Below are 24,992 nucleotides of genomic sequence, written 5' to 3'. Positions count from 1 at the left end.
GAATACTGCTGCACTGGGGACCAGGCCTTCAACACGTGAGCCTTGTAGGGGTCACTTCATGTCCCAGTCATAATACACACACGCACACACACGCACACGTACACACGCATGCACGCATACGCATATGCATGCACACACACGCTTGCACGCAATGCATGCACTTGTGCACACACACGCACACCAAAGGCCTTTGTAGGTGTAACTGGGAGGAGATGAAAGTGGAATGGTAAGACTGGCCACTTAGGGAAGGAGAGCATCTGCACACAGAAGAAACAAGAACTAAATGCTCAACCGGCACAGGGAATCACAGAAGACAGGGGCCGAGGAAAGACTGACACCTGTATTTAGGAAAAAGGACTTTGTATCCTTCTATAAGAATTTCCATAATTAAGAAAATTGGGCACGCCGGGCAGTGGTGGCGCACGCCTTTAATCCCAGCCCTCGGGAGGCAGAGGCAGGCGGATCTCTGTGAGTTCGAGGCCGGGCTGGACCGACAGCCTCCAAAACAATACAGAGAAACCCTGTCTCGTAAAATCAAAAAAAAAAAAAAAAAAAAAAAAAAAGAAAAGAAAAGAAAAGAAAAAGAAAATTGGGCACACTTTACAGAAAATTCATAGAAAATGAAATTCAAATGCCTCCACATTAGGAGATGTTGCTAACCTGGAATAAAAGAAACGCAACGAAAAACATTGTTTAAATATTTTATGAGCATGCATATATGTATGTGGATTCCTGTCTGTGCGCTGGTGTTTGTGTGTATGCTTGTGGGGGGCCAGAGGTCGGCATCACCCACTCTCCATCTTACTTTTTTGAGACAGCCTCTCAGGGAACTTGGGATTTCCTGGTTTGGCTAGATTGGCTGCTAGCAAGTCCCAGGGTCCTCCTGCATCTGCCTCCCCTGGGCTGAGATTACTTGCGTGTGCTGCCGCTCCCAGCCTTGCATGCGGGGAGGAAGGGATTTCGAGTCCTCATGCTTGTGTGGCAAGCACTATCAGCTAGGGTGTCTCCTCAGCCCTTAAAACGTCCTTTAACTGAATTGATAGATTTCATTTCTGACCTAACCAGAGGAAGCCCACTACAGCCTGTGCCTTATTGCAAAAGCATCTGCCAAGTACAACAGTAACAAAGTAAGTGACAGAAAGTGGACAGGACAGGGAATTCACTACCTGCTGGCTTGGATCTGAAGACTGGCTGAAAGGGGGACTAACAACCAGAAACGACCAGAAAACTAGCCGGAGAAATGTTAGCATCCAACCACAAGGCCGCTGGGAGCAAGATCAAGTGTTGTGAACTACTCATGGTCTTCTGAGATTAGCCTGGCCAAGAAGCTGACACCTAAGACAGGGAGAAAAACAAACTGTCCTTCGAGAGCCGTGGCTCTCAGCCTTCCTAAAGCTGCGCCCCTTTAATGCAGTTCCTCGTGTGGTGACCCAAGGGCACTAACAGACCGGGACAAGGCAGACGTGGCCCTGATGGGCTTTGCCTTTTTCTCCCTTTCCCTCTTCCTTGCTAAAAGCTGTGAGATTGCATTTCTAAAGTTAGTCCCCACGGTACATGCCCTTATTTGGCCACTAACTCATTCCTGAGATTAAACGCCAAGGTCCAAAATTCAAAATTCATTATTTGGCTAAGGTGTCCAATCAGGACTTACTTACCAACCCACCCTAGCACAGACTCCTTTTCTCCTTGAAAATCCACTCCTGCCAAAACCACCTGCTTGCTGCTGCTGATTGCTCAGCTGGAACCTTTGTGGCCCCTGTTCAGCCCCCATCCCTGCTCCAGGCAGGTGTGCCCTTGTTCCTTAAGGGTGACAGATCTCCTCTGTGCTGAGAATTTGGTGTCTGAGTGTGTCCTTTACTAACTCCGAGGGGACCACACTCCCTTACTTATTTTCATTGCTGTTCCGTAACCCATTTTGCTACTGTTATGGATCATACTATAAATATCTGTGTTTTCTGTGGTCTTAGGCCATCCCTGTGAAATGGTCTTTTGACACCCCCCCCAAGGGTTTGTGGCCCACAGGTTGAGAATCACTGTTCTAGGGTGCGCAACTGGAAAGTGGGGCTCCTGGGAACAGCAGAGGACGGAGCTTTGAAAGGAGTGTTGAAGGGGCCTAATTCTGGGTGGTTTGCTATGTAGCAAAGGAGACTTAAGACAGCAGTCCGAGCCTGTCCTAGCCTGCTTCAATGAAACGGACCAGTTTGGGAAGGGAAAAGGATTTATTTGGTTCACAGTCCATCATCAAGGGAAGCCAGGGCAGGTGCTCAAGGCAGGATCCCGGAGAAAGGACCAGAGGCAGAGACCATAGAAGACTCTGCTTACTGGCTTGTTGAGTTTGCTTTCTCCGGTACAACCCATAGTGGGCTGGGCCCTCCCACATCACCAAGAAAATGCCCCACAGACAAGCCTATAGGCCATTCCTCAATGCCCCTTCTTCTCAGGCAACTGCAGCTTGTGTCTGGCTCACAAAAAAACAAAACAAAACAAAACAAACAAACAAACAAAAAAACCCCACAACTCCTCCCCAGCAGGCACAAGGCCCTGGATTGAATCTCCAGTGTAAGGATCATCTGTGCAAAAAGGATTTTAAAAATCCATTCAATACTTCCAATAAAATCCCCAAAGATGAAGCTATATACAAGGATGAATGTAAGTTCAGGGGGGTGGGTAAAATAGGAACCCTGTAATATCATTCCACAAGCCTGCTGAGCCATCACTTGGCTCTAATAAAGTTCATGAACGATTTGCCTTGGTTTTCAGAGAGGAGAAAACTTCAGGACCCTGCTGACGCACAGCCAAGAACTGCTCCTTAAGGCAGGCAGGGAGGGGGCTGGGAGAAACAGCCTCCCACCAGGCACACCTCCAGGGGTGGGGTTGGAGGCCTTGTCTCCACTGCCGCCCAGAAGCAAGGAAATCAACCCTGTTTGGCAAGGGCCAGGAACCGGAAGGGTGTGGAGGATGGAGGCCAGAGGGCAGAGGTGGGACGGAGTCTGAGAGTTCTAGGAAGTGCAAGGGGATAGGGAACCCTATGGATCACTGCAGGTGAGGTTTCAGTTATAAATCGGATCTGAGCTTCTCATCGCCTGGTACAACTAAAACGAGACTTGGTGCTCGCACTGGATTCAGGTCTAAGAGGTTAAGAAAGAACCTAGTCCCTTCCATTCCCTACCCCGCCGCCTGGCAGAGCTAGCCAGCGAGCCCTAGCCGCAATCCCACCACAATGACAGCCAGCGAGGCCCCGCCCCTGCCGCCGAGGCTCTACCTCTGCCTGGTTCCAATGACAACAGGCCAGGCCCCGCCCCAAGGGAGGCTCCGCCCCGCTGGCCGAGGCCCCGCCTCCATCCCGTCGCAGCCGCTCCATCGCCATCCCACCAGTGACAGCTGGAGAGGCCCGCCCATTCAGCTCTGCTCCATCCCACCGAAGTGACAGCCCTCCCCTCAGGACCCCGCCCACCCCGCCGAGGACCCGCCTCCCATTCCGGAGCGACAGCCAGTGAGGTTTCGCCCTGCACAACCCCTCCTCCCCGATTTTACAACTCTGCGAGGCACCGCCCCTTCCCCCCTCCCCCGTGGTCCCGCCCTCCCCGACCGAGTGACAGCCGGAAGGCCCCGCCCCGCCCGGTCGTTGACGCCCCCTGGCGGCCTTTAGAGCGCCACGCCCCGGTCGCGCAGCCAGTCAGCCCCGCCTCCGCGCCGCGGGCCTGGTTCTTCCCAGTTCGGGCCGTCCCCCCACCCCGAGGACGCTGCGTGGGCGGCCGGTGAGTGGGGAGGGGCGTAGCCGGGACGGTGGGCCTGCCGGGGCTTCCCCCCCCCGCCCTCCGCGGGGAAGAGAGACGCGGACGCGCCGGGCGGCGGGGCTGGAGCTCCGCAAGGGTGAGGGCCAGCGGAGGCAGGGGGATGTCGGCCGACTGACCGGCTGGGGGCTGGCGTCAGGCCGGGGCCGCTTCCGACTGACGCCTGGGGTGCCGGCCGGCCGCTCCGGGTGACACTTGGGGAGGGCGCCTGGCAGCCTCGCCTGGTGACTCGGGACCCCGGCGGCTGAGTCACGCCTCCCTGGCCGCTGCCGGGTTGCAGGACAGGTCCGGTTCCAGATCTCTGACCGGGGCCCACCGTGCGCTTTCCGTGACGGGGTGGATGGGTGGCGAGCGCTGTCCCCGCAGGCCGACCACCTGAAAATCCTGTCCCCACCCCACCCCCAGAGCTGGGGCGGAGGCGTCCTGACTTAAGTACCCTTGGGGGTTTCGTTCCCGCTCCAAACTCGCTCGTCACAAAACCTGGGCGTGTAATCGAGTCCTGCGGGTCCTAAAAAAGTTTGAGGCGCACTGTGAGGTGCCCGGTCTGTGTTTAAAGCACACCGGCCTTAGAGGACTAGATGTTTCCAAGGGCTTGTTCTGTCTAAACTTTTAGCAGCTTTAAGTGCAGCGGTGAACCAGGGTGAGCCGTGAGATGCTCGCTGAGGGGTCCTCCACCTGATGTGAGCAACTGAGTGTACTCGCATAGACTAACGGGCTGTGACTTTGCCGGGAGTATGGTTAATTAATTAATTAATTAATTTACTGTGTGTGTGGGGGGGCGCGCGTGCGCGCACGTGCGAACCACACAGGCTTGGGGAGGTCAGGACCACAGGTGCCAGCCCCTGCCTTCCACCTTGTTGGAGGCGGTGTCTTCTTCATTCTTTGCAGCTGGGCTGCCTGCTCCAGGACTAGGCAGTTCGGCCTAACGGCGTCTCACCCTGGAAGTTGGGGTTACAGAAGCGCTCCACTACCTGGCTTAAGGTGCATTCTCGGGGGGCGGGGGTGTGTCCCAAAATGAGGTCCTTTTGATGAGAAATGAGAGATTCGGAATAACGAGACCTGGTGACGTGGAATGTGTGTGTGAGTTCGTGTATGCGTTCGGGTAAACTGTAGTGTGCGTGCTGTGTGTGTGTGTGTATGTGTGTGTGTGTGTGTGTGTGTGTAAAGAGGTAAACCGGACAAGTTTGGAACACAGAAAAGAGGATAACTATAAATGCCCCGTAGAAATGTTCTGAACTGTATGACCTCTACGGACATCTTGATGACTTTTTTCCCCCTAATTTGTATATTTAAAAAAAGTTTTTTTTGCTTACTATTGTGTATGTGAATATAGGTGGGCACGTGCCATGGAATGTGTATAGGGGGTCAGAGGTCAAATATGGGAAGCCCATTCTCTCCTTTTGTGTGACCGAAGTTCTGGGGGTAGAACCCAGTCAGGTTTGCACGGCAAGCACTTTTACCACAACCACCGCCCACATCCTGCCTTCTCACCAAACCAATTTTTGTGTATACCAATACACATATTACATAATGGGGGGACTGTTCCGATATTTGTAGCTCTTTTAACATTTTCTTTAATCACTAAGAATTCACATCGAATAACCAATTACTCATTTAAAAATAATATTAGTATATTTCAGCCGTGTGTTGCATACATGCTTGGAAGTGAAGAGTTAGGGCTGATCAAGTGCCGGGTGTTTAAGTGCCATCTATGCTATTGTGAGAGCCAGTTTCTTACCAGTATATTCATAAATTATCTGTACTTTTCTGCTTTTACACACAATCACTCCTTTGCTTTTGGAAGATGCTGTCTCAGAATGCTGAGTGTTTGACTTGGTGGTGGTTTTTTTTTTTTAGCTGATTGTGTGTGTGTGTGGTTGTTGATTTCAACTTGACCCATGCTACCCTCATCTGAACAAATTCCTCCATCAAATTGACATGTACGAAAGTCTGTGGGGCATTTTCTTGTTTAATGATTAGTAGGGGAGGGCCCAGCCATTGGAGGGTGATACCATCCCTAGGCAGGTATCCCTGGGTGGTATAAGAAAACAGGCTGACAAAGCCAATAAGCAGTGTTCCTCCATGGCCCTACTTCAGTTCCTGTCGTGTCTTCCCTGATGATGGAAGCCAAACACACCCTTTCCTCCCCAAGTTGTTTTTGGTCATGATACTTATCTAAGCAATAGACACTCTCAAGACAGTGTTGCATGTGATCTGAAGCCATTGTTTTGAATGCACAGGAGTTTCATGTATACTTTTTGGAAAGGGAAAATAAGGGATTTTTTTTGAAAATGCATCTTAAATGATCTTTATTTCGAAATAATTTGGGTTTTAAAAATCTGGAAAAAACATCAAGTTCTCTTGTTCCAGCTTCCCTGATGTTAACTCCTTGTGTGTTCTTAGTGCAGTTTCTGAACGCAAAAACTAACACTGACACAATTCTATTTGTGACCTGAGGACCTCAGTCAGAGCACACCAGACTCCCGCTCACACAGGATCCAGTGTTGTATTTAGCTGTGCTGTGTCCTTAGCTTTTAACAAAGGCATCCTCCAGACCAAGTACAGAGCTGTGCCGTAGAGCAGGCATGACAGGAAGCCAGAGACCTTTCTGAATTTCATCTTCTGAACACCACGTCTCAGAAAGGATGAGCTTAATTCTTTCCTATGCACACAAGCTGCTAAGTGAGTAAGTCACACACTAAAGGGTGCCCTTTCTTGTGTGTATGTCTCAAGACCAGACGTCAACCTCAGGTGTGGTCTTCAGTTACTCTCTACCGTGTTTAAGTCGGGGTCTCTCATTGGTCCAGAACTCATCAGTCAGTTGGTTGACCAGGGAGTTCCCAGAACCCAACTCTCTCCACCTGCTCCGCTTTGGAATTAAAAGTTTATGCTTCAATGCCCAGAATCTTGATGTGGGGTTCTGGGGATTGAACTCAGGTCCTGATGCTTGCAATGGCCAGCGGTTACTGACTGAGCCGTCTCCCCAGCCCCACCATACAGCTTTACTTACACTCAGGTATCAATTCCAAGTCACCACGGCGTCACAGAACAGGAGGACTCATCAGGTGATCCAGGTGTCTTAACTTTTTATTAGGATAGGATTTAAAAGCAGTGTGCCAAGTGCCACCTCTCTCCAGATATGTTCGGCCCTGCATATGAAAATGACTGCCTTTCTTCGTGGGCATCCTTCTCATTTCCAGCGAGCTCAGAGACGCTCCTTTCTCCTCTCATGCAGATGTTCCTGTTCTTCTTAACCCTTGAGAGTGATTGGTCCTGTTTCTCCTGAACTAAGGCAGGGCCATGTGTGTGCATGAGTATGCACATGTGTGCATGTGCATGCATGTGTGTCTGTGTGAATAGGCTCTCACTCTGTAACCCAGGCTGTTCTGGAACTCTCTGTGGTTCAGGCTGGCCTCAAACTTGTCATCTCCTCCTGATTTAGCCTCCAGAGTGCTGGAATCAGATTTGTGCCACCAACCCTAGCTTCCTAAGATGGTTCATAAAGACAGTCTTGTGCACGGTTTCCTTCACAATCTAGGCATTTGTGACAATTCCACTAACTTAAAATCATGAAGAGCACAATCCCCAGAACACAGTACCCTGTATTCTTTCCTTGGTCTTTCATAGAATTTCTCCTCCCCCCACTCTGTCTCCATGCACACCCCCCAGCCCCCATGAACTCTGCCTTTCTCTGCATCTTGAGCACCTTTCAAATCCACCTCCCGTGGACCAAGGATCCAGTGGCGAATGTGAAAGCCAGGTGAGGTGTATCCACTTGTCAAGTAGGCGTCTGTGCTCCGCTGGTAATTCAGCACACCTTGGAAGAGACCACAGCCTAGCACAGCTGTCTGGAGCCTGCGCAGGGCCCCTGAGAAACCCTGGCTGCTCAGCTTTCTGGTCGTTCTTGTTGTTGCCTTGGTCTGAAGTCTTGACCAAGGGGGAAGGTGAACGCAGAAGGGAAGATCATCCTTTCCCCAGGGCCCTTGGAGGTTGGTCTGTTGAGTCTCGAGTACTTTTAGGAATGCTCCTGCCACAGCCGTGCCTGCGGCACACTAAAGCCTCATGTTCTTGTCTAGAATTTTGGTTCCACCTTTCTGTTCCCTCTGAGTGGTGATGGTGAAGCGAATGCCCATTATGACTCTTGGTGAAAGCAAGTCACAGGGTCTTGGCTGTGTTTCACGACGCTCCCCTTTCTCAACCTGTCAGGGCTGCCGGTTGGCAAGGTGGGGCAGGCATCCCCCCGAAGTTACTACAGTGCCTGTCACACCCATATCCCCGATGCATGCAGAGCACAGAAGTCCCCCACCCCCGACAGGGCCACCAAGAGGTATCCTTATATGAAGAAGGGGGACAGGCAGGAGGGGACGCATCAGTGCAATAGCAGTCTGTGGACAAATGCTCTAAGCAGAGGGCACTCCCACCTGGGATGTGTGTGTGTGGGGAGGATGAGGACTAGTGGTGGGAGAGTGGTCTGCTCCATAGGAAGCTATTCTCCTGGTAACCGCAGCTCAGCGGATGGCACAGTTGTGTGTGGCCGAGCAGAGGAACAGAAAAGTAGTTGGTCCTCACAGGACTGCAAGCTGCAGGGCCTGCTTCCCTTCCCTTCTCTCATGGTTTGCCCACAGCAGAGCCTAGGAAATCCCTGCACTTTTAATAGAACTAAAATTGTGTGTGTGTGTGTGTGTGTGTGTGTGTGTGTGTATTCGTGTGTTCATTCATGTGTGCATGTGTGCACTCGAGCACATGCATGGCAGGTGTACTTTCCCATGCACTCACATTCTGAGGCTACAGGAGGGCACTGGGATTCTGACTTTATCCTTCTCTACTTTATGCCTTGGGGACAAGTCTCTCACTGAAACTGAGAGGGTGGCCAGCAAGCCCCAGAGATCCCCATCTCCAATCTCCCATACATCTAGGGTTACTGGTGTGCATGTCTACGCCTGGCTTTTTTGTTTTGTTTCCAGAGACAGGGTTTCTCTGTGTAACAGCCCTAAATGTCCTGAAGCTCACTCTGTAGACCAGGTTGGCCTGGAACTCACAGAGATCTGCCTGCATCTGCCTCCTGAGTGCTGGGATTAAAGGTGTGCGCCACTGCCCAGCTCGCTCCTGACTTTTTACGTGGGTCCTGAGAATTTGAACTCAGCTCATATCTTCTGATGTTACTGTGTGTTTAGTATACATTTTATATGGAGTCAGTGTGTATAGTTTTCTTAATTGTGTGAGTAGTTAGCATCTGTATTAATAACTATAATTTTTAATGAGTATAGTTGGGTCCTACTGTGAATGATCCTGTCATACCACATAGTATATAGTCATCTGTTGGTGGATGTTTAGGTAGTAGGTCATTTCTTTAATTGTTTCTTTGCATGAGTACACAAATACAATAAAATCTGCAACCTAGACTTTTATATTCACATTTTATTCAAAGATCCTTTAGAGACAAATTTTGTTAATATAGTAGTAATTAACATTTAGATACATTTTATTTACTTTTCTTCTTGGGGGTAAATTCATGAAAACAATACTGTGATGTTAATTTGTAAACATTTGTATTTCTTATTGCTGGTTTGCTTTCTGGAAGGTGGAAGGTTACAAGGTTTGTCCATGGTGTGTGAAAATGTTTGATTTCCCATACATGTACACAAGATGAGTTCTCATCTTTCAGCTTTGGCAAAGTGGTAATGGGGATGTATTTTTAATTTTTATTTGTTTTATTAGTGGCCTTGAATATCTTTTCAGATGTGACTGGTATGCTCTTTTGAGAGTTGTGGTTTTTGTGTTTGGTGTTTTTTGTTTTTGTTTTTGTTTTGTTTTGTTTTGTTTTTTGAGACAGGGTTTCTCTGTATTGCTTTGGAGGTTGTCCTGGAACTCACTCTGTAGACCAGGATGACCTCGAACTCACAGAGATCCACTTGTCTCTGCCTCCCAAGTTCTGGGATGGGATTAAAGGCATGAGCCACCAATGCCTGGCTTTTTTTTTTTGTCCCTGGTTAATTTCTAGGAACTCTGCAGGTGAGGGGTGTTAACACTTGCTTGCCATATGCTGCCAATACTGTTAAGGGTCTGCCTAGGATAATGAGTGACACAGAGTCTCTTAAGTGAGACTAAGTAGTAAGCAATGTTTATTATGGGCTTCTAGGAGTTTTCATATACCTGCTTTGAAGAGAAGCCTGTTCTGGCTTTCTCTGCAAGATTGTTTTATGACCTGATAATTATGAATAAGGTAGACTATTAACCACATGAATGTAAAACTGTTGACCTGCGCTGACCTTTGATGCATGTCCACACACTCTGAACACTTTGCTCCTTCTTTTCCGAGAGTTCTCACTCACCCCAGTTGGAAGCCTTACGGTTATGTGTGACGAAGGTTGTCATTCCCCAGCCACCATTAGTAACTGTTTGGAAGTACTAGCTGATGCCGTCATAGAACTTAGCCTGTTGGTCTACACCATTCCTCACACACCCAATCTGGTCTGATCTTAGAAGCTGAGCAGGTCCAGACTTGGATGAAAGGACTTAGTGTGATGATGACCCTTGGTTTCCATGGATCCTCACATAGCATTTGGATGCGTCTGGGGACAGTGTTGTAGCTTCTATTCTGCCATGGGGATAAAACACCTCGACCAAAGCAATTTAGGAGAGGCGGAGGCAGGGGCTTGAAACAGCTGGTCACCTGACACCCACAGCCAAGAGCTGAGAGAAACAAATGTGCCTGCTGGCTGCTTAAGCTCAGCTTTCTTCACTCTTGTACATTTAATGGCCCAGGCTAGGTGCCACCCACCAGGTCTGGATCCCCTACACCAGTCAACAATTACAAATCTCCCGCCACCTTGGCCACAGCCAACCTTGTACAGACACTTCCTCAGTTGAGACAAGTGACATTTAAATCTAACTATCACATATGTATTTCCAAGATACCGTTAGTCAGACGGTGGTGGCACACGCCTTTAATCCTAGCACTCAGGAGGCAGAGGCAGGCGGGTCTCTGAGTTCAAGACCAGCTTGGTCTACAAAACCTGTTCCAGGACAACCAAGGCTACACAGAGAAACCCTGTTTTGAAAAAAAAACTAAGACATTGTTATGGAAGTTAGCATTTGGACATAAATGGAGACGGCAGCTCTAGTGGGGGGGAGAGTGTGTAATTTAAACCCTATATTGATTTCAAAAGCCTGTTATAGGCCAGACCCAAACAAAGCCTACACTATTTTCAGGGCAGAGAAAGGTTGACCAGTCCACACCAAGCAGTCTGTGTCCATTCAGTTGCTTTGCTGCAAGGTGCATGGGAAGGAAGCTGTGCTCACTGGAGCGGTGCTGTGTGCAGACGTGCTTAAGACTTTGGAGTCATTGACACTGATGGAGACACACAGCCTCCAGAGTTAGGAAGGAAAGTACCAGGCTTGCCCCGAGGAATCCTGGCTCAGAGGCTCCCATTGGATCTAGTTCACAGTGAGAGGGGAGGCAATGCGTCACGGTTGGGAGGTGTGGCAGTGGGTCACATGCCACCTCAAGACACAGAGACTGTCGTCTGGCTCTCAGCTCACGGTCTCCTGTTTACTCATCCAGGCTTCTGCTCCCATGGAGCCCACTGCCGCCGCCACCTTCCCCACCAAGACTGCAGTCTCCTCAGACTGTGAGCCAGAATCAATGCTTTCTCCCTCAGGTTGCTTCCTGTCAGGTACTTGGTCACAGTGATGAGGAAAGCAACTGCTACCTCTCACCTCGGCCCCGACTATAGCCACTCACTTTACCTGTTAGCTCTCCTTGAGCACGTGGTCAATAGCTGCTCAAGGGAGATGTTCCCGTGGGCAGTGCAGCTCCTCTCTGTGGTTTAGGAAACCAGATTCTTCTATCTCTGTCATCCCTGGGGGCCCTGGAAAGGGAGAAAAAAGTGTGTGTGTGGGGGGGAGAGGTTGGTTCCTCCCCTGAGGGCACTGGCCTGGAGTTGGAATTCCTGATTCTTACATACCTGGAATTTAGTGACTGGAATTAGTCTGTGTCCATGTCACACAAGCAGACTGGGACAAGTAGTCCAGGCCTGGACATGGGTGAAGACAAGGAGTGTCCGTTCAGTGCCTGTCAGTGACTTACCTGTAGACAAGGCCTGTCCATGGCTGTCATGTGACTTACCTGCAGACAAGGCCTGTCCATGGCTGTCATGTGACTGTCATGTGGCTTAAACCTGTAGACAAGGCCTGTCCGTGGCTGCACTCTCTGGGTCTTTGGTCCTTAGTGAGAGCTGGGTGCAGTCTGTATAAAACACAGGCTTTCCTACAGTATCCTGCTGTGTGGACTGCTCCCCTCAGACTTTTGTTTACTACCCTGGAAGGAGTGCCTCCTCCTGCCTAGGGAATGCCCTAGGCAAGATGCTTCCCCCCCCCCAGTTTAGCACATTCAAAGACATTATGCACACAGCCCCATTCAGCCCCATGCTCTCAACACCTCTGGTGAAAGTGATGAGAACTACTCAGCCATTTATTGCTGCTTCTCTGTCCCTATCTTGCAATAAAAACTTCAAGAGAAGCCCTGGGCCCTTCGCCTGGAATCCCCTGGTTCTGTTGAATCTCTAATTCAGTTCAGTTCCTCTGCACCTGTCACTGGAGGGAGAAAACACTGATCAAGGTGGTTTTGTGACTGATGAGTAGTTTTTTTTTTGGTTGCTTTATTTTATCTTTGAAACATTTGCTGGATTAAGCAGTTACAATGTAACAAACTGGGGGCCCCACAAGCACCTGTAACTCTGAAGAATACAAAGACCTGAATGCATGCACCACACACATGTGCATACACTCATACAGATACAAGTTAATTAGTTCTCCTATTTAAAGCCACGAAGGAACAAGTAATAAATTGTGTGTCTAATTAGTAGGATTCAGTGGAACTAGGTAAGTAGACACTTAGGCCGTTCCCTTCTATACAGTGGGCAGTCAGTAAAGTGAGCCTTTCCCTGCTGACGAAAGCCCTGCTTGCCTCTTTGTGTGTCCTTAACCTGGTTCTACTCTCTCAGGAAACACAGCTCTACCCTGTTTCCTTTGACTATGGTTGTCATTGTTCTCAATGCATCATTAGCAGTGAAATTCAGACATCTATTTTTTCAATTATGTGTGTATAGACCTACAGTGCACACCTTTAATCCCATCCTTCAGGAGGCAGAGGCAGATATATCTCTATGAATGTGAAGCCAGCCCGGTCTATTTACATAGCAGGTTCCAAGCCAGCGAGGGCTACATAGTGAGACCCTATCCAACTAGCCTCTCATTATTATATATTTATTAATTTATTAAAGGTAAAAATCAGTGCACTGCACTCACAAGACAGAATGAAGCTACCACAACTCTGTCATTTCCACTGCTGTTACCTCCTCATTCCCAGGGGGCATGGGGAGCCAGTTTGCCCACCTCCCAGGAGCAGCCCCATTTTATTCAGGGCACACACCCAATAAAGACTCCACCCTTTGGGTCAGGCTGCTTCTTACAATTGGCTAGTGAACCTGTGTCAGAATTCTTGATATATATGTATGTATATATGAGAGAGAGAGAGAGAGAGAGAGAGAGAGAGAGAGAGAGAGAGGACATGTGTGCATGTATGTGTTTGCATTGTCTAGTCTTCAGCAGAAGGGTTTGTCCGAGTCCCTCGTCTGCTGTCCTAGAAGTAGAAGTCCTGGCTTGTGCTCTTACTCGGTGTGTCACTTTTTTTTTTTTTTTTTTTGGTTTTTACGAGACAGGGTTTCTCTGTATTGTCTTTTGGAGGCTGTCGGTCCAGCCCGGCCTCGAACTCTCAGAGATTCGCCTGCCTCTGCCTCCCGAGTGCTGGGATTAAAGGCGTGCACCACCACCGCCCGGCTCAGTGTGTCACTTTTAGAATGCATAGTTGGAGCAAAGTTTCTGCAGTGTCTCTGCCTAGTTGGGGTAATACAGTGGCTAGCATATTGCTTTCTTCCTAGAATAACTGGCTTTTGCTTTTTGTTTAAATTTCCAGTAAGTTTGTCAAGATGAGAGTGACTTTATCAACTTTGGATACTTGTGACAGCTCCTTCACACCTCTAGTGGTCATAGAACTTGCCCAGGATGTCAAAGAAGAAACCAAAGAATGGCTCAAAAACAGAATTATCGCTAAAAAGAAAGATGGAGGTTAGTGAAATAGTTACTCTACCAGCGTGGTCATGGTGACTTATTGATGTGTGTCGGCAGGTGTGTTTTACACGGTATCTCTTGGCTCTGTATTACCTGTCTGGGGTTTGAAAATTTAAATTAGCACTAGACTGAAATCCCTACTAGACAGTGGGCTATGTGAGTCCTTTCTAAAGGACATGCTTAACACAACACCCAGAGGGAGCGTGACGCATGCGTGGTAGGAATGTCATAAGTACTGTCATGTGAGCAGACACAATGTGCTGAGCATCATGGTTTTTTTCGATGCCACAGGAAGGACACATCTGATCTCCGCCTATAGACACTGCTGCCCAGGTGGGGGAATGAACACTAATTCCTAGAATGTCAAGTGAAAACCCAATTAGTGGATGCATTGTCAGGGCAGTGCCCAGTACACACATGTGAACCATACTTGTGGCTGCTGTGCAGTAAGGGAAAGCAAAGACTTGGGGGTAATTTGACAGTGGAATGATGGAGATAACCCCTGACAGTGTGGCTTAGCCATCAGACGAAGCGCAGCAGGGGCGTGGGCTGGTGAAAAAGTCGAGGGCTTTGGATAACCAGACAGAGTTACTAACTAACTGTGCAGCTGAGGGCTGGAGTCAGGCCTTTGACTGACTGTAAACTGATGTCTTAAGAATAGACTTTTGAACCAAAGTAGAAATGCAACATGTTTCTCAAAGTAATTGAACCAAAAGGGAAGAGTATTTGCTTACTGAAATTTGAGATACTTTCGATTGGATTGGGGCCTCCTCTTCATGATTCTGTGATTTACGAGTAACCCCACTGAGTTCCCAGCTACTTTTGCCCTGGCCCTGTGTCTCCAGGGACACTGGGGAGAAGGAAAGGGACATTTGTAGGAGAAAGTACCTTGGGTTTCCCCAGAGAGAGGATGTGTATTTAATAACACTGTTTGATTTTATTACTTCTAAACTCCAGTTAAAACTGTGGTAAACATAACAAACAAAAGCAGAACTATTTAAAAATATAAGAGCCTGTTGGATCTGAATGACTGAGAAGCGGGCTAGCACCCTCGAGGCCACAGAATGGAAGGGCAGTGGGACTCCTGAAGAAAATGCAGGGTTTCCACAGGCTCCACCAGGTGATTCCCAGGAGCCTGAGGCTCACTCTGGGTGGAGGGTTGGGTGCTGGGATGGTGGGGGCAGGCTTCTGTGGAGGTTGGAAGAGACCATTCTTTTTTCCCACCCCAAGGCTCACATCTAATTCAGTTTATAAATGAGTAAGACTGCTAGTAATCCAGGAGGCATATTGAATTTCTCAGGGGCATCTTAACCCATTTAGGACAAAAGAGTGAATTGTAGAAAAACCAAGGGATTGTCTAGGAAGTGACCCGCTGAAGTCTCTACCCATTAAAGGCCATGCTGGATGAATCCACCTAAATTCTCAGGACGTCAGACCCTTTGGGTCCCTTTCTTAAACAAGAGCCAAAGAGAAAAGGTTGTCACACGTCTGACACAGGGAGATGAAGCTGATGAAGAGCAGCACGCGCCAGGAGGATAGAGCTTAGCCCCCCACAAATGAACTGTTAGACAGACAGGTGCCAGGAGGTTAGAGCTTAGCCCCCCACAAATGAACTGTTAGACAGACAGGTGCCAGGAGGATAGAGCTTAGCCCCCCACAAATGAACTGTTAGATAGACAGGTGCCAGGAGGATAGAGCTCAGCCCCCCACAAATGAACTGTTAGACAGACAGGTGCCAGGAGGATAGAGCTCAGCCCCCCACAAATGAACTGTTAGACAGACAGGTGCCAGGAGGATAGAGCTCAGCCCCCCACAAATGAAGAACTGTTGGACAGACAGGTACCAGGAGGATAGAGCTCAGCCCCCCACAAATGAAGAACTGTTTGACAGACAGCCTTGTAGGAAAAGCAGCTTTTACAGACTGGGAACATAAAATCCCATGTGAAAAACCAAAGTGGCTGAGAGAACGTTAGCAAGATCTCCAAGAACACAGATCAGAATGTTAGGGCAAAGATAGCACGGCCAGCCCAGGAGACTTACGCCAAATAGAAGAATGGGGATGAGGAGAAATGGAGGAGAGGATCTCAGGAACCATTCCAGCATTCAGGGAAAGAGTGTGCCCTGTGAGCAACTGCACCAGTGAAAGATCCAGAACCCCGGGGATTAAGATGCAACAGTCTTGCAGGAACAAGGACGGCAAAGCCATGTCCAGCGCTTCTCCGAAGTGTCTGGTGTAGAGGCGGTGGGATCTTTTCTAGTTCTGAAGGGGCTCTCACATACCTAGCCAGTGGAGGGGCAGGGTACAGAGAGGCTCTTCCAGCAAAACTGCTGACAGTGTGTCATGGGGAGACTTCACCCAGAGCACAGAAATTAGAGCTCTTATGTGTAGACTAGGCAATGAGTCAGGCAGAAACTTTGGTGAGTGGTGAGTGTCACCACCAGACTCCTTGGAGGTTACACCAGGTCTCCTCCCATAGAGGGGCTTCCTCACAGGCAGAACATCAGCTTCTGTATGCAAATCACACTCAGCTGGGAATTGAAGGTATAAGAGGTGTCCTGGAGAAAACCACACAGGGCAGTCTGTGAGAAGCTGCAGCCTGGAACAGCCTTGAATGCAGTCCACCTCTGTAAAAAAAGTCAGGCAGAGAATTCTGCCCAGAGGAACGGGCTTGCTGTCCACCCTGCAGTTTGGTGCTGCTTTTCGTAGGGGCTGTGGAGATGGGCCAGGGGGAAGTTCTTGGCATGCAACAGGAGGACCTCTTTTTATCTCCAGCATCTGCACCCAGGGACATCGGTGAAATTCTGTAATCCCAGAACAGGGGCTGCAGATCCAGGGGATTCCTGTGAGCTGCTGCTCAGATAATCTAGCTAAATCGGTGAGTTTCAGTTCAGTGAGAGGCCATGTCTTAAAAAATAAGGAGAACAATTGAGGAAGATACTCGACATTCACCTCTGGCCTGTGTATGCATGTTCACACATGTGCATATTCATGTGTGCACTCGTGCACACACATGCACAAGCACAAGCTTAGCATCTATTCCTAACTTCCTTATATTTTCACTTGGATAATAGACTTAAATTGCTAATATAATTTTGTTTCCTTATACCAAGTAGAAACCTTGTGTTTTTATAGATTTTCTTTTTTTGAGTGTTTGTGTCTATTTTGTTCTATACTGTGCTATCTTGTGTTTGGCAGGTGCCCAGCTGCTGTTTAGACCACTGTTAAATAAGTATGAGAAAGAAACAATAGAAAACCAGAATTTATACCTTGTTGGTGCCTCCAACGTAAGACTGTTACTTGGGGCAGAAGCAGTAGGCCTGGTGAAGGAGTGTACAGATGCTGCCATGCGGGCCTTCACCTACGCAACACGCCACAACTTCAAAGGTTTCCATGGTAAGCACCGTGACTGTTTTTCTACCTAAATGTGTTTGCTGCAGAGAAGTGTTTATGAGATCAGAGGTCTACACAGCACCAGTATTTACTCAATATCTAGGCTTTGTAGGCCTTAGTCTCCACTCAGTTACTCTGTTCTGCCCTTGACCATAAGTGGACTGTCTGTGTGGTGTCCTTGGGTCATAACTTACTCTCCCTGGAGTAGATGAACACAAGTTAGAATGTGCGCCATATTTACGTTGTTTTAAATGCCAGGGCCTCTCAAAGAGAATATTGTAGAGAGAATTGGGGTCTCAGGCTCTCTGAAGGAGGGGCACTCGCTTCAGGTGTGTGGGCTCCTGGCAGCAAGCACTGTTGGAGTTAGAACATGGAATTAGGCCTCTTAGTACCAACTCACTGTAGAATTTTTTATCTCACTGATACGGTGATCTGGGTAATGTTTCCTCAATAAAAAGATTCATCTGTCAGAGCTGCTGTTTTCTTACAGGCTTTATTCTCCATGATGCTTGGTTCCAGAAGGGAGTGAGGCCAATGTGACAGCTTGGTAGGGGCTTCCCCACTTAAGTCAACTTGTCCATCTGAGTTAGAAACATTGCTACCATTGAAGAATGTGCAAGCTTACACAGCATCACCCCCATGTCCCCTATTAAAAACATCCTACAATTCAGAGCACAGCCCCTGATCATTGGCTCCAAGTGAAGCCAGGGAAGTGTGTGCTAAAGGACTTCTGGTGCTGGAGAAGCTTTGAAATGACTGGAGGCGGAGTCAGCAATCAGAGCGGACTTGGTACCCTCATATTAGCAATCAGAGTGGACGCGGCACCCTCATATCTAAAGTGCCTTGCCGTCTGTTAACTCTCCAGTTTGTTCTTTGGCAGCTCCATAGGTTGGTTATGTTTATGGCATTCCTATACCACAAGCATAACAATTTGAACATTATTAATTTTATATTGCTACTAAGAAAGTAACCGGGGATTTTATTGTGTTTCAGATAACAACGATGACTTCCTCACCATGGCCGAGTGTCAGTTCATTATCAAGCACGAACTTGAGAATCTTAGAGCTAGAGATGAGAAGATGATCCCCGGTTACCCCCAGGCCAAACTGTACCCCGGGAAGTCACTGAGTAAGTCTGTCAGCCAGCTCTCCCAGGCCCACTGCTAACACTCTTTATTAGCCACGATTATTGAGAGAGTCCACAGCCTCCTGTTGTGCCTTTAACCCCCCCCCACTTTGTCCTTTGCTGCTCCCCTGGTTCTCGAAGCATCCAGTCAGCTTGAAGGTCGTGCAAATTAGGCTCTCATTGTTCACTCCATGTCAGCAAAGTTCGCTTTATACCCAGAGAAAATCAGTTGTGGTGGTATTTTGTTTGTGCTTTAACAAGGTTGATCTCTCTGAGTCTGAGGCTAACCTGGTGTATACAGAGTGAGTTCCAGGATAACCACGCCTGTTACACAGAGAAACCCTGTCTCAGAAAAAAAAAAAGAAAAACAAAACAAACAGAAAACAAATAAAACTTGCCTGAAAATCAGAGTGTGGAGCTAGCCACACAGATTAGCCATAAAAAGCAGGCAGTGGTAGTTACACGCCTTTAATCCCAGCACTTGGGAGACAGGCAGATGGATCTCTGTGAGTTCAAGGCCAGACTGAGCTACATGAGATTCAATCCCAGTACTTGGGAGTCACACGCCTTTAATCCCTGCACTAGGGAGGTGGAGACAGGAGTGATATGGCTGAGGAGCTCAAAGCATTCAGTCTGAGGATTCTTAGAGACAGGATCACCCTTTCACTCTGAGGTAGAGGTAAGAACTAGTGACTGACTGCTCTGCTTCTCTGATCTCTCAGCTCTCAACCCCCAATGTCTGACTCCGTTTTTTTTTATTGATAAGACCAATTAGAATTGGAGCTACACAGAGTGAGTGGGCTAGGCAAGGACTTACTCACCCTGGAGTCCTGCTCGTGTTCCCTGAGACCTCCCTGAGGTGACCATAACAAACACAGAGTAACTTAAGACACCCTAACAAAGGGTGCAGCAGGCCGAGCACTGGTGTAGCGTCCCTTGGTGGTGGTGGCTTCACAGTGGAAACACACCAGTGTTCACAGCAGCACGGCCTTGGAGCTCTGGCTCCAGCCCCCAGCCCTGGGTCCCTGCATCTGCCTTTCCTTTTAACTACAGGCGTGTCCTTGCACCTGGGCTGGTTTCAGCCTCCATGCAGGAGTGCCTGAGTGCAGAGCCTCAGGGACCACTCCACACTTCCCAGCTGCCCCCAGATGTGCTCTTAAGCCTGTCTGCTCAAAGCAAGGCCAGGCAAAAGCTGCTGCCTTGTTTGCCACTGTGTGCCTTCAAACTCTTTGGAGAGGACACTTTCTCATTTGCATGTTTTTCACAGCATTGACTTCTGCAGGCATCAGGCCCTTCATCTGTGTGTGATAATGCTGTATCAGGGGCTGGGTCTCTGCCTGCCTCCTCCTCGGCCTCTGTGTTCTGAGCCCACAGGGCTCTGTCTCCCAATCTCTCTATCCTGGGATGCGGATTTGCCTTGGTGTAATGGCATTTTTTTCAAAAATTGGGTCTTTTTTGACCTTTTGTTTTAAATGTTGGAGTACTTTCTTAGGATAAATTATCTTTTTTTTCCCCCTAAAGCAAGCTACAGTAGTTACTCTTGTATCTTCTAAATTATATTCTGGATGCCTAGGTCAATGTGGCTTAACTTTTTAAAAATTAATTAATTAATTAGTTTTACATCCAGAATGCAGCCTCCCCTCCCTCCTCTCTTCTCTTTCCCTTCCCTGTCCTCCCCTCTGCTCTCCCCTTAACCTACCCCTCCTCAATGGAGAGGGGCAGGCCTCCTATGGGCTTTAGCGAAGCCTGGCACATCAAGCTGCCACGAGACTGAGTACCTCCCTCTGTGTTCAGGCTGGGCACTGCAATCCAGCATGAGGAATGGTTTCCCAAGAGCCAGTCAGAGCACCAGCACAGCCCTGCTCCTATTGCCAGGAGTCCCACATATGGACCAAGCTACTCAGCTGTCACAGATGCAGAGGGGCTCCCTGGTTGATGGTTCAGTCTCTTTTGAAGTGTTAAAACAGTCCTTTAAAATTTACACACCATAAACAAGAAAACATTTCTCTGGACCAATGTGCACATCTTATGTTTATTTTCTCTAAAGGGGAGTCATGAAAGAGGAGCGACATAATTTTTCGGTGTCTGAATTTGAGGACTGGTTGAATTTTTGTTAGGTATTCTTTCTGTCTGTCCCATGCTACAGTTGCCCAGCATTTCTCTTCCTTACTGTACATCGTCAGAGAGGAGGCATTGTTCAAGAGAGCACTCTTCACCCAAGGGGGATGTTTGCCTGCACCTACCGTCTTACACCTCTACTGTTGTTACGGATGCTTGCTCATCTAGACAGATCCAAGTGCGCTCTTTGTGGGGCACACGGTGTTCCACCTGTCATCGTATAGACAGCTGTCTTGTGTGTTCCCTCCATTTCTTTAATCGTAGAGAGAGCAGCAAAGATCCCCGAGTGGCCGCTAGATCGCAGGTGTCCTTCCTGTGCTCATTGTCTCCGAGTCAACTGGTTTTTACATGTGGTCATCTCCATCAGACTGAGAAAGCAGCCATTCTTCTGCTTAGTCTAGATTGTGTGTGGGCTGAGTTTTATCAGGCTCTGGAGTGTCTGTGAGGTTTTGTAGTTTTGTCTATGTGCCGTCAGCTCAGCCAGTGCTGTTCTAGTGTGAGCCTGCTCTTAACTTTTCCTGGTGAACTCTGCCTGTGTAATTAATTTTTCTGTTGAACATCACTTTTTCAAATGATGGGAATATTTTATTTTTATTGTATTTCTGACCATTTATTTCTCTCTGGTCTACAACTGAATTTTGCCATTTACTTTTTTATCATTTGTATTTTTTTCTTGATCAATCATAATCCTAGAAATTGTCAACTGTGGGATTTCATGTTTCTGCCAATGTGCTCTCTGTAGGGTGTGTAGTGCTATTAGATTCCTCGTTTACTGTTGTGTGAGGTTGAACTCAGTCTTATCTTGGGGTTCTTGTTTTATTCTGTGTTCCTGTTTTAATATACCCCTTTGTTTTTAGTGCCTCTGAGGATCATTTTAGCTGGTTCTCATATTAGAATACATTTGGGGTTTGCATGCAGCCTAATCTGTAGACTTTTTGCCCCCCTAAGGATATTTCTTTGTTGATGCCATTTGGTTCTATGGTTTTGGTGGCCAAGCCCTGGGCTTCACACCCCAGGCAAGGCCTCCATCCCTGAGCTGTCATTCAGGGTTATGCTGTCTGATAATGACATACTTTGTACTGGGCTGTTTCATTTGGTGTTATATTTCATGTTGAAATTGCTTTTTCAAGTGCTTAAGAAAAAATTTTACCTCATGATGTGTAATTTCTTCCTTTTCAGTGAAAAAAGATATGCAATATCTATTTTTAAAAAATAGTCAAACTTAGCATAAATTTACTTAATTTCTTTGACTTCATATTTGTATTTAAAATCTTTTTAAAACGTAAACATTTTCATTTTCTATTTTTATTAATTTTTATTTGTACAGAGTAATGGATGTGGTGACATTTCATACATGTGTCTCTGACGTCAGTGACTTCATATCCCCTCCTCCACGGCCCTCCTTTGCCACGCCCTCCTCAACTGAAATCTGAAACGCCCTTCATGCCCCTTCTGCTTCCTCATTGACTTAGATCCGCGTGGGAGAGAAAATGAGGGGTTTTTGTCGTCATCCCTGACTCCGTGACCCTTTCTTGTCCTCCCCCTATCATGGTCCCTTTCGCTTTGTGTCCTGCCTGCCGTGCCTCCTGGTCTTTGTGTCCTGCCTGCCGTGCCTCCTGGTCTGCCCCTGGCTGCGCTGGCGCTGTGTGGATCTGGCGGATGCCGGTCCTTGCTCTCGTTGGTCTGTGCAGCCCTTAGGAACTGAGTGCAGTCATCCGCTATGTCTTCAGTTTTTCTTTCTCTGTTTGCAGACAGGGTCCCACTCTGTACCCTTGGGTGGCCTAGAACTCGCCATGCAGAGTGTGGCTCCTCTGCCTCTCCTGCTTGTTGGGAAAGCACACACTGCCACTCTTGGCTCTGTGTGTCTGGTGGTGAGTGTTTTTTGTTTGTTTGTTTGTTTGTTTTGATTTTTTTTCCTTTTTATGAGTGAAGCAACTTATTAGCCCAGTATCCATTGATCGTTTGCTTCTGGTTGGCAGCTGCCACAGGTTTGGCAATCCTGCCCAGATTTTCTGCCCCTGAAGTGTTAGCTTGTGCTCCCCATGTCGGTCCTTTCCCACTGCTTGGAGGACCCGGTGGCCCATCTCTTGGAGGGCCTACTGAAGTGGCTGTGGTCACAGCACTGCCTTGAGGCGCGGGCGCAGTGCCGTGGGAGCAGTTCCCCTCGCAGGGAGCGAGCTCTGTGTTTGGACAGCTCCACCGCGTCCACCCATCTAGGGACTTCCGGCTTCCACAGCTCTAAGAGATTCCCACCGGTTTACACTGTCTGACCTAAGAGCTGCCAGCCAGGGGAAAGGCTGGGACTAGTTTTTGTCTGTTTCTTGGTTACTGTCCTGTCATTGTGTAGGGAAGGATGGCCACCACTTGAGGAAGCATTTCTTCAGTTGGCCTGAAGAGTCTGTTGGTGGCATTTCCTTTGTTCTTGGGGTGTGGATTATGTGTGTGCTGGCTCTCACACAGTTACTTTCTATGATGCTGATTATCCTAGGCTTATTTTTTTTTAGATATTTATTTATTATGTATATAACATTCTGTGTGCATGTATCCCTGCAGGCCAGAAGAGGGCACCAGATCTCATAGGTGATTGTGAGCCACCATGTGGTTGCTGGGAATTGAACTCAGGACCTCTGGAAGAACAGTCAGTGCTCTTAACCTGTGAGCCATCTCTCCAGCCCTGTCCTAGGCTTATACCTTAGTTTCCCGCCTATTTTTTCTCTTTCCTTCTTTGTAACTTCATTGGTTTGGAATTTGTAGTCATTTCACTTTTTCTCACATTGCTTTTTGGAGCCCATTCCTTCAGTCCTCTTAGGAAGTTGAATTTTGGAGCTATGTTTGCGCAGATCTCTTCACACCACGAGCTTTTCCTTGTGTGGCGCTGTGATTTCCCACCCCTGCACTCTTTGTTTGCTTTGTGTTCTCATCCATCTTGGTTTTCTAGTCTTGTTTTACTAGCTTCTTTGTGATTATTACTTACCATAGCATGAGTTTTCTGACCCGGCTGGCGGCCCTATTTCCTCATGGCCTTCTCTTACTGGAGGAAAGGTCCAGGCCTCTTGCTCCCTTGGGGTCTACATGCATCTGCTCAGTGTCTCCTCAGAGAAGAGAGAGAAGAGAGCGATTTCCTGTTTGTCTCTGCTTATATACTGATTCTGCCCTGCTATGTCACTTCCTGCCTGGATCACATGGCGACTTCTCTTTACTACATTTCCCAGAATCCTCCTTCACTCCTAGTCCCAACTATCCTGCTTTCCTTGTTTTTGTTTTAGTCAGGAGCTCAGTCTATAACCCTTACTGGACTCAAATTTGCAGCAATCCTCCTGCCTCAACCTCCCTAATGCTGGGATTACACGTGTGAGCCGCCACTAGCACGTTTTAAGTGAATTCCTGTTTCCTCCCAGATTGGCAGTTTGGGAAGTAGGGCGTGGGAGGAGGGGGACCATCTCTAGCGAGAAGCAGCGTTAGTGAGAAGCTTACATCTTGCCCTGCAGTGACTTCTCCTCGAGCAGCCGTGATCTGTACTTTCTAGGGAGCCCTGTCCTTGCAGGGGTCTGTGGGACAGGGTCTTGATCGTCGCCACGGCTGATGGCCTTTCCACTGGTTACACTGCAGATGTGCGTGGAGTCTTGGAGGCGCATCTGTGTCCCCTCTGTGTCTCAGTAACTCCAGAATACCAGCCCACCAACTGCTGCCCCATCCAGGGTTAGAGACTTCAGTTTTTCCCTCTGCTGACCTTAAAGGTTTTGTTGCATGGTCTGTGATTTGGATTTGTAAATTTGGTTTCATGAAACACTTTTTGTTTGTTTTTTGTTTCTAGTTTTCTTTGTTTCTGATTTTGTCTCATGGACAAGTAAGGGTTTATTGTTGCCACTGCTCCAGGTGTCCAGGCACAACACTTGGTTGGTATCCTTTCTAAAGGGCTTGTGGCCGGGCGGTGGTGGCACGCGCCTTTAATCCCAGCACTCGGGAGGCAGGGGCAGGCGGATCTCTGTGAGCTCGAGGCCGGGCTGGACCGACAGCCTCCAAAACAATACAGAGAAACCCTGTCTCGTAAAAACCAAAAAAAAAAAAAGGAGGGGGGGGAGCTTGTGTAATCTTCATTCTCTTGGTTGGGTGGCATGTTCCAGATACTTCTAGGTAGTGCTGCAGGACAGACAGACAGACACCCTGAAGCGTGGTCCTGGTGCTGCTGGAAGCTTCTATCTTCTCTTTCACCTGTACCCATCAGTCTTCCACTGGGAGATCCCACACAGCCTCTGGCGGAGCTCATGGGAGTGTGCTCTTTCCTAAGCCACCCTGGCTCCCTGTTTGGTGATGTGCTCACAGCTCCTGTGTTTCTAGATTGTTCAGTGTGAGCTCTCACCAGAGCTGAGAGGTGGTGCAAGGCTCGTTCTCCAGAGCTGTGATGCGAAGACATTTCTTCTCTTACAAAGTCA

General features: G+C 48.2%; 1 protein-coding gene across 3 annotated transcripts in view; it reads left to right on the top strand.

Annotated features, from left to right (window-relative positions):
• The first annotated feature begins 3,629 nt into the window (after positions 1-3,629).
• Ano10 (anoctamin 10) overlaps positions 3,630-24,992 on the top strand; it is a 110,782-nt gene continuing 89,419 nt past the window's right edge. Inside the window, exons 1-4 of one of the 3 annotated variants that reach the window (XM_021234222.2) lie at positions 3,630-3,758; positions 13,771-13,922; positions 17,122-17,319; positions 18,310-18,444. In XM_021234222.2, coding sequence (XP_021089881.1) covers positions 13,784-13,922; positions 17,122-17,319; positions 18,310-18,444 — 472 coding nt within the window. In that variant the 5' untranslated portion in view covers positions 3,630-3,758; positions 13,771-13,783. The other 2 variants (XM_005082299.4, XM_021234219.2) reach the window with 2 other exon arrangements.

This window comes from Mesocricetus auratus, unplaced genomic scaffold (genome assembly GCF_017639785.1).
Source record: "Mesocricetus auratus isolate SY011 unplaced genomic scaffold, BCM_Maur_2.0 Super-Scaffold_100691, whole genome shotgun sequence".
NCBI classification, from domain to species: domain Eukaryota; kingdom Metazoa; phylum Chordata; class Mammalia; order Rodentia; family Cricetidae; genus Mesocricetus; species Mesocricetus auratus.
The sequence above is the reverse complement of the archived record's forward strand: the minus strand, read 5'-3'. Positions and strand labels throughout refer to the sequence as shown.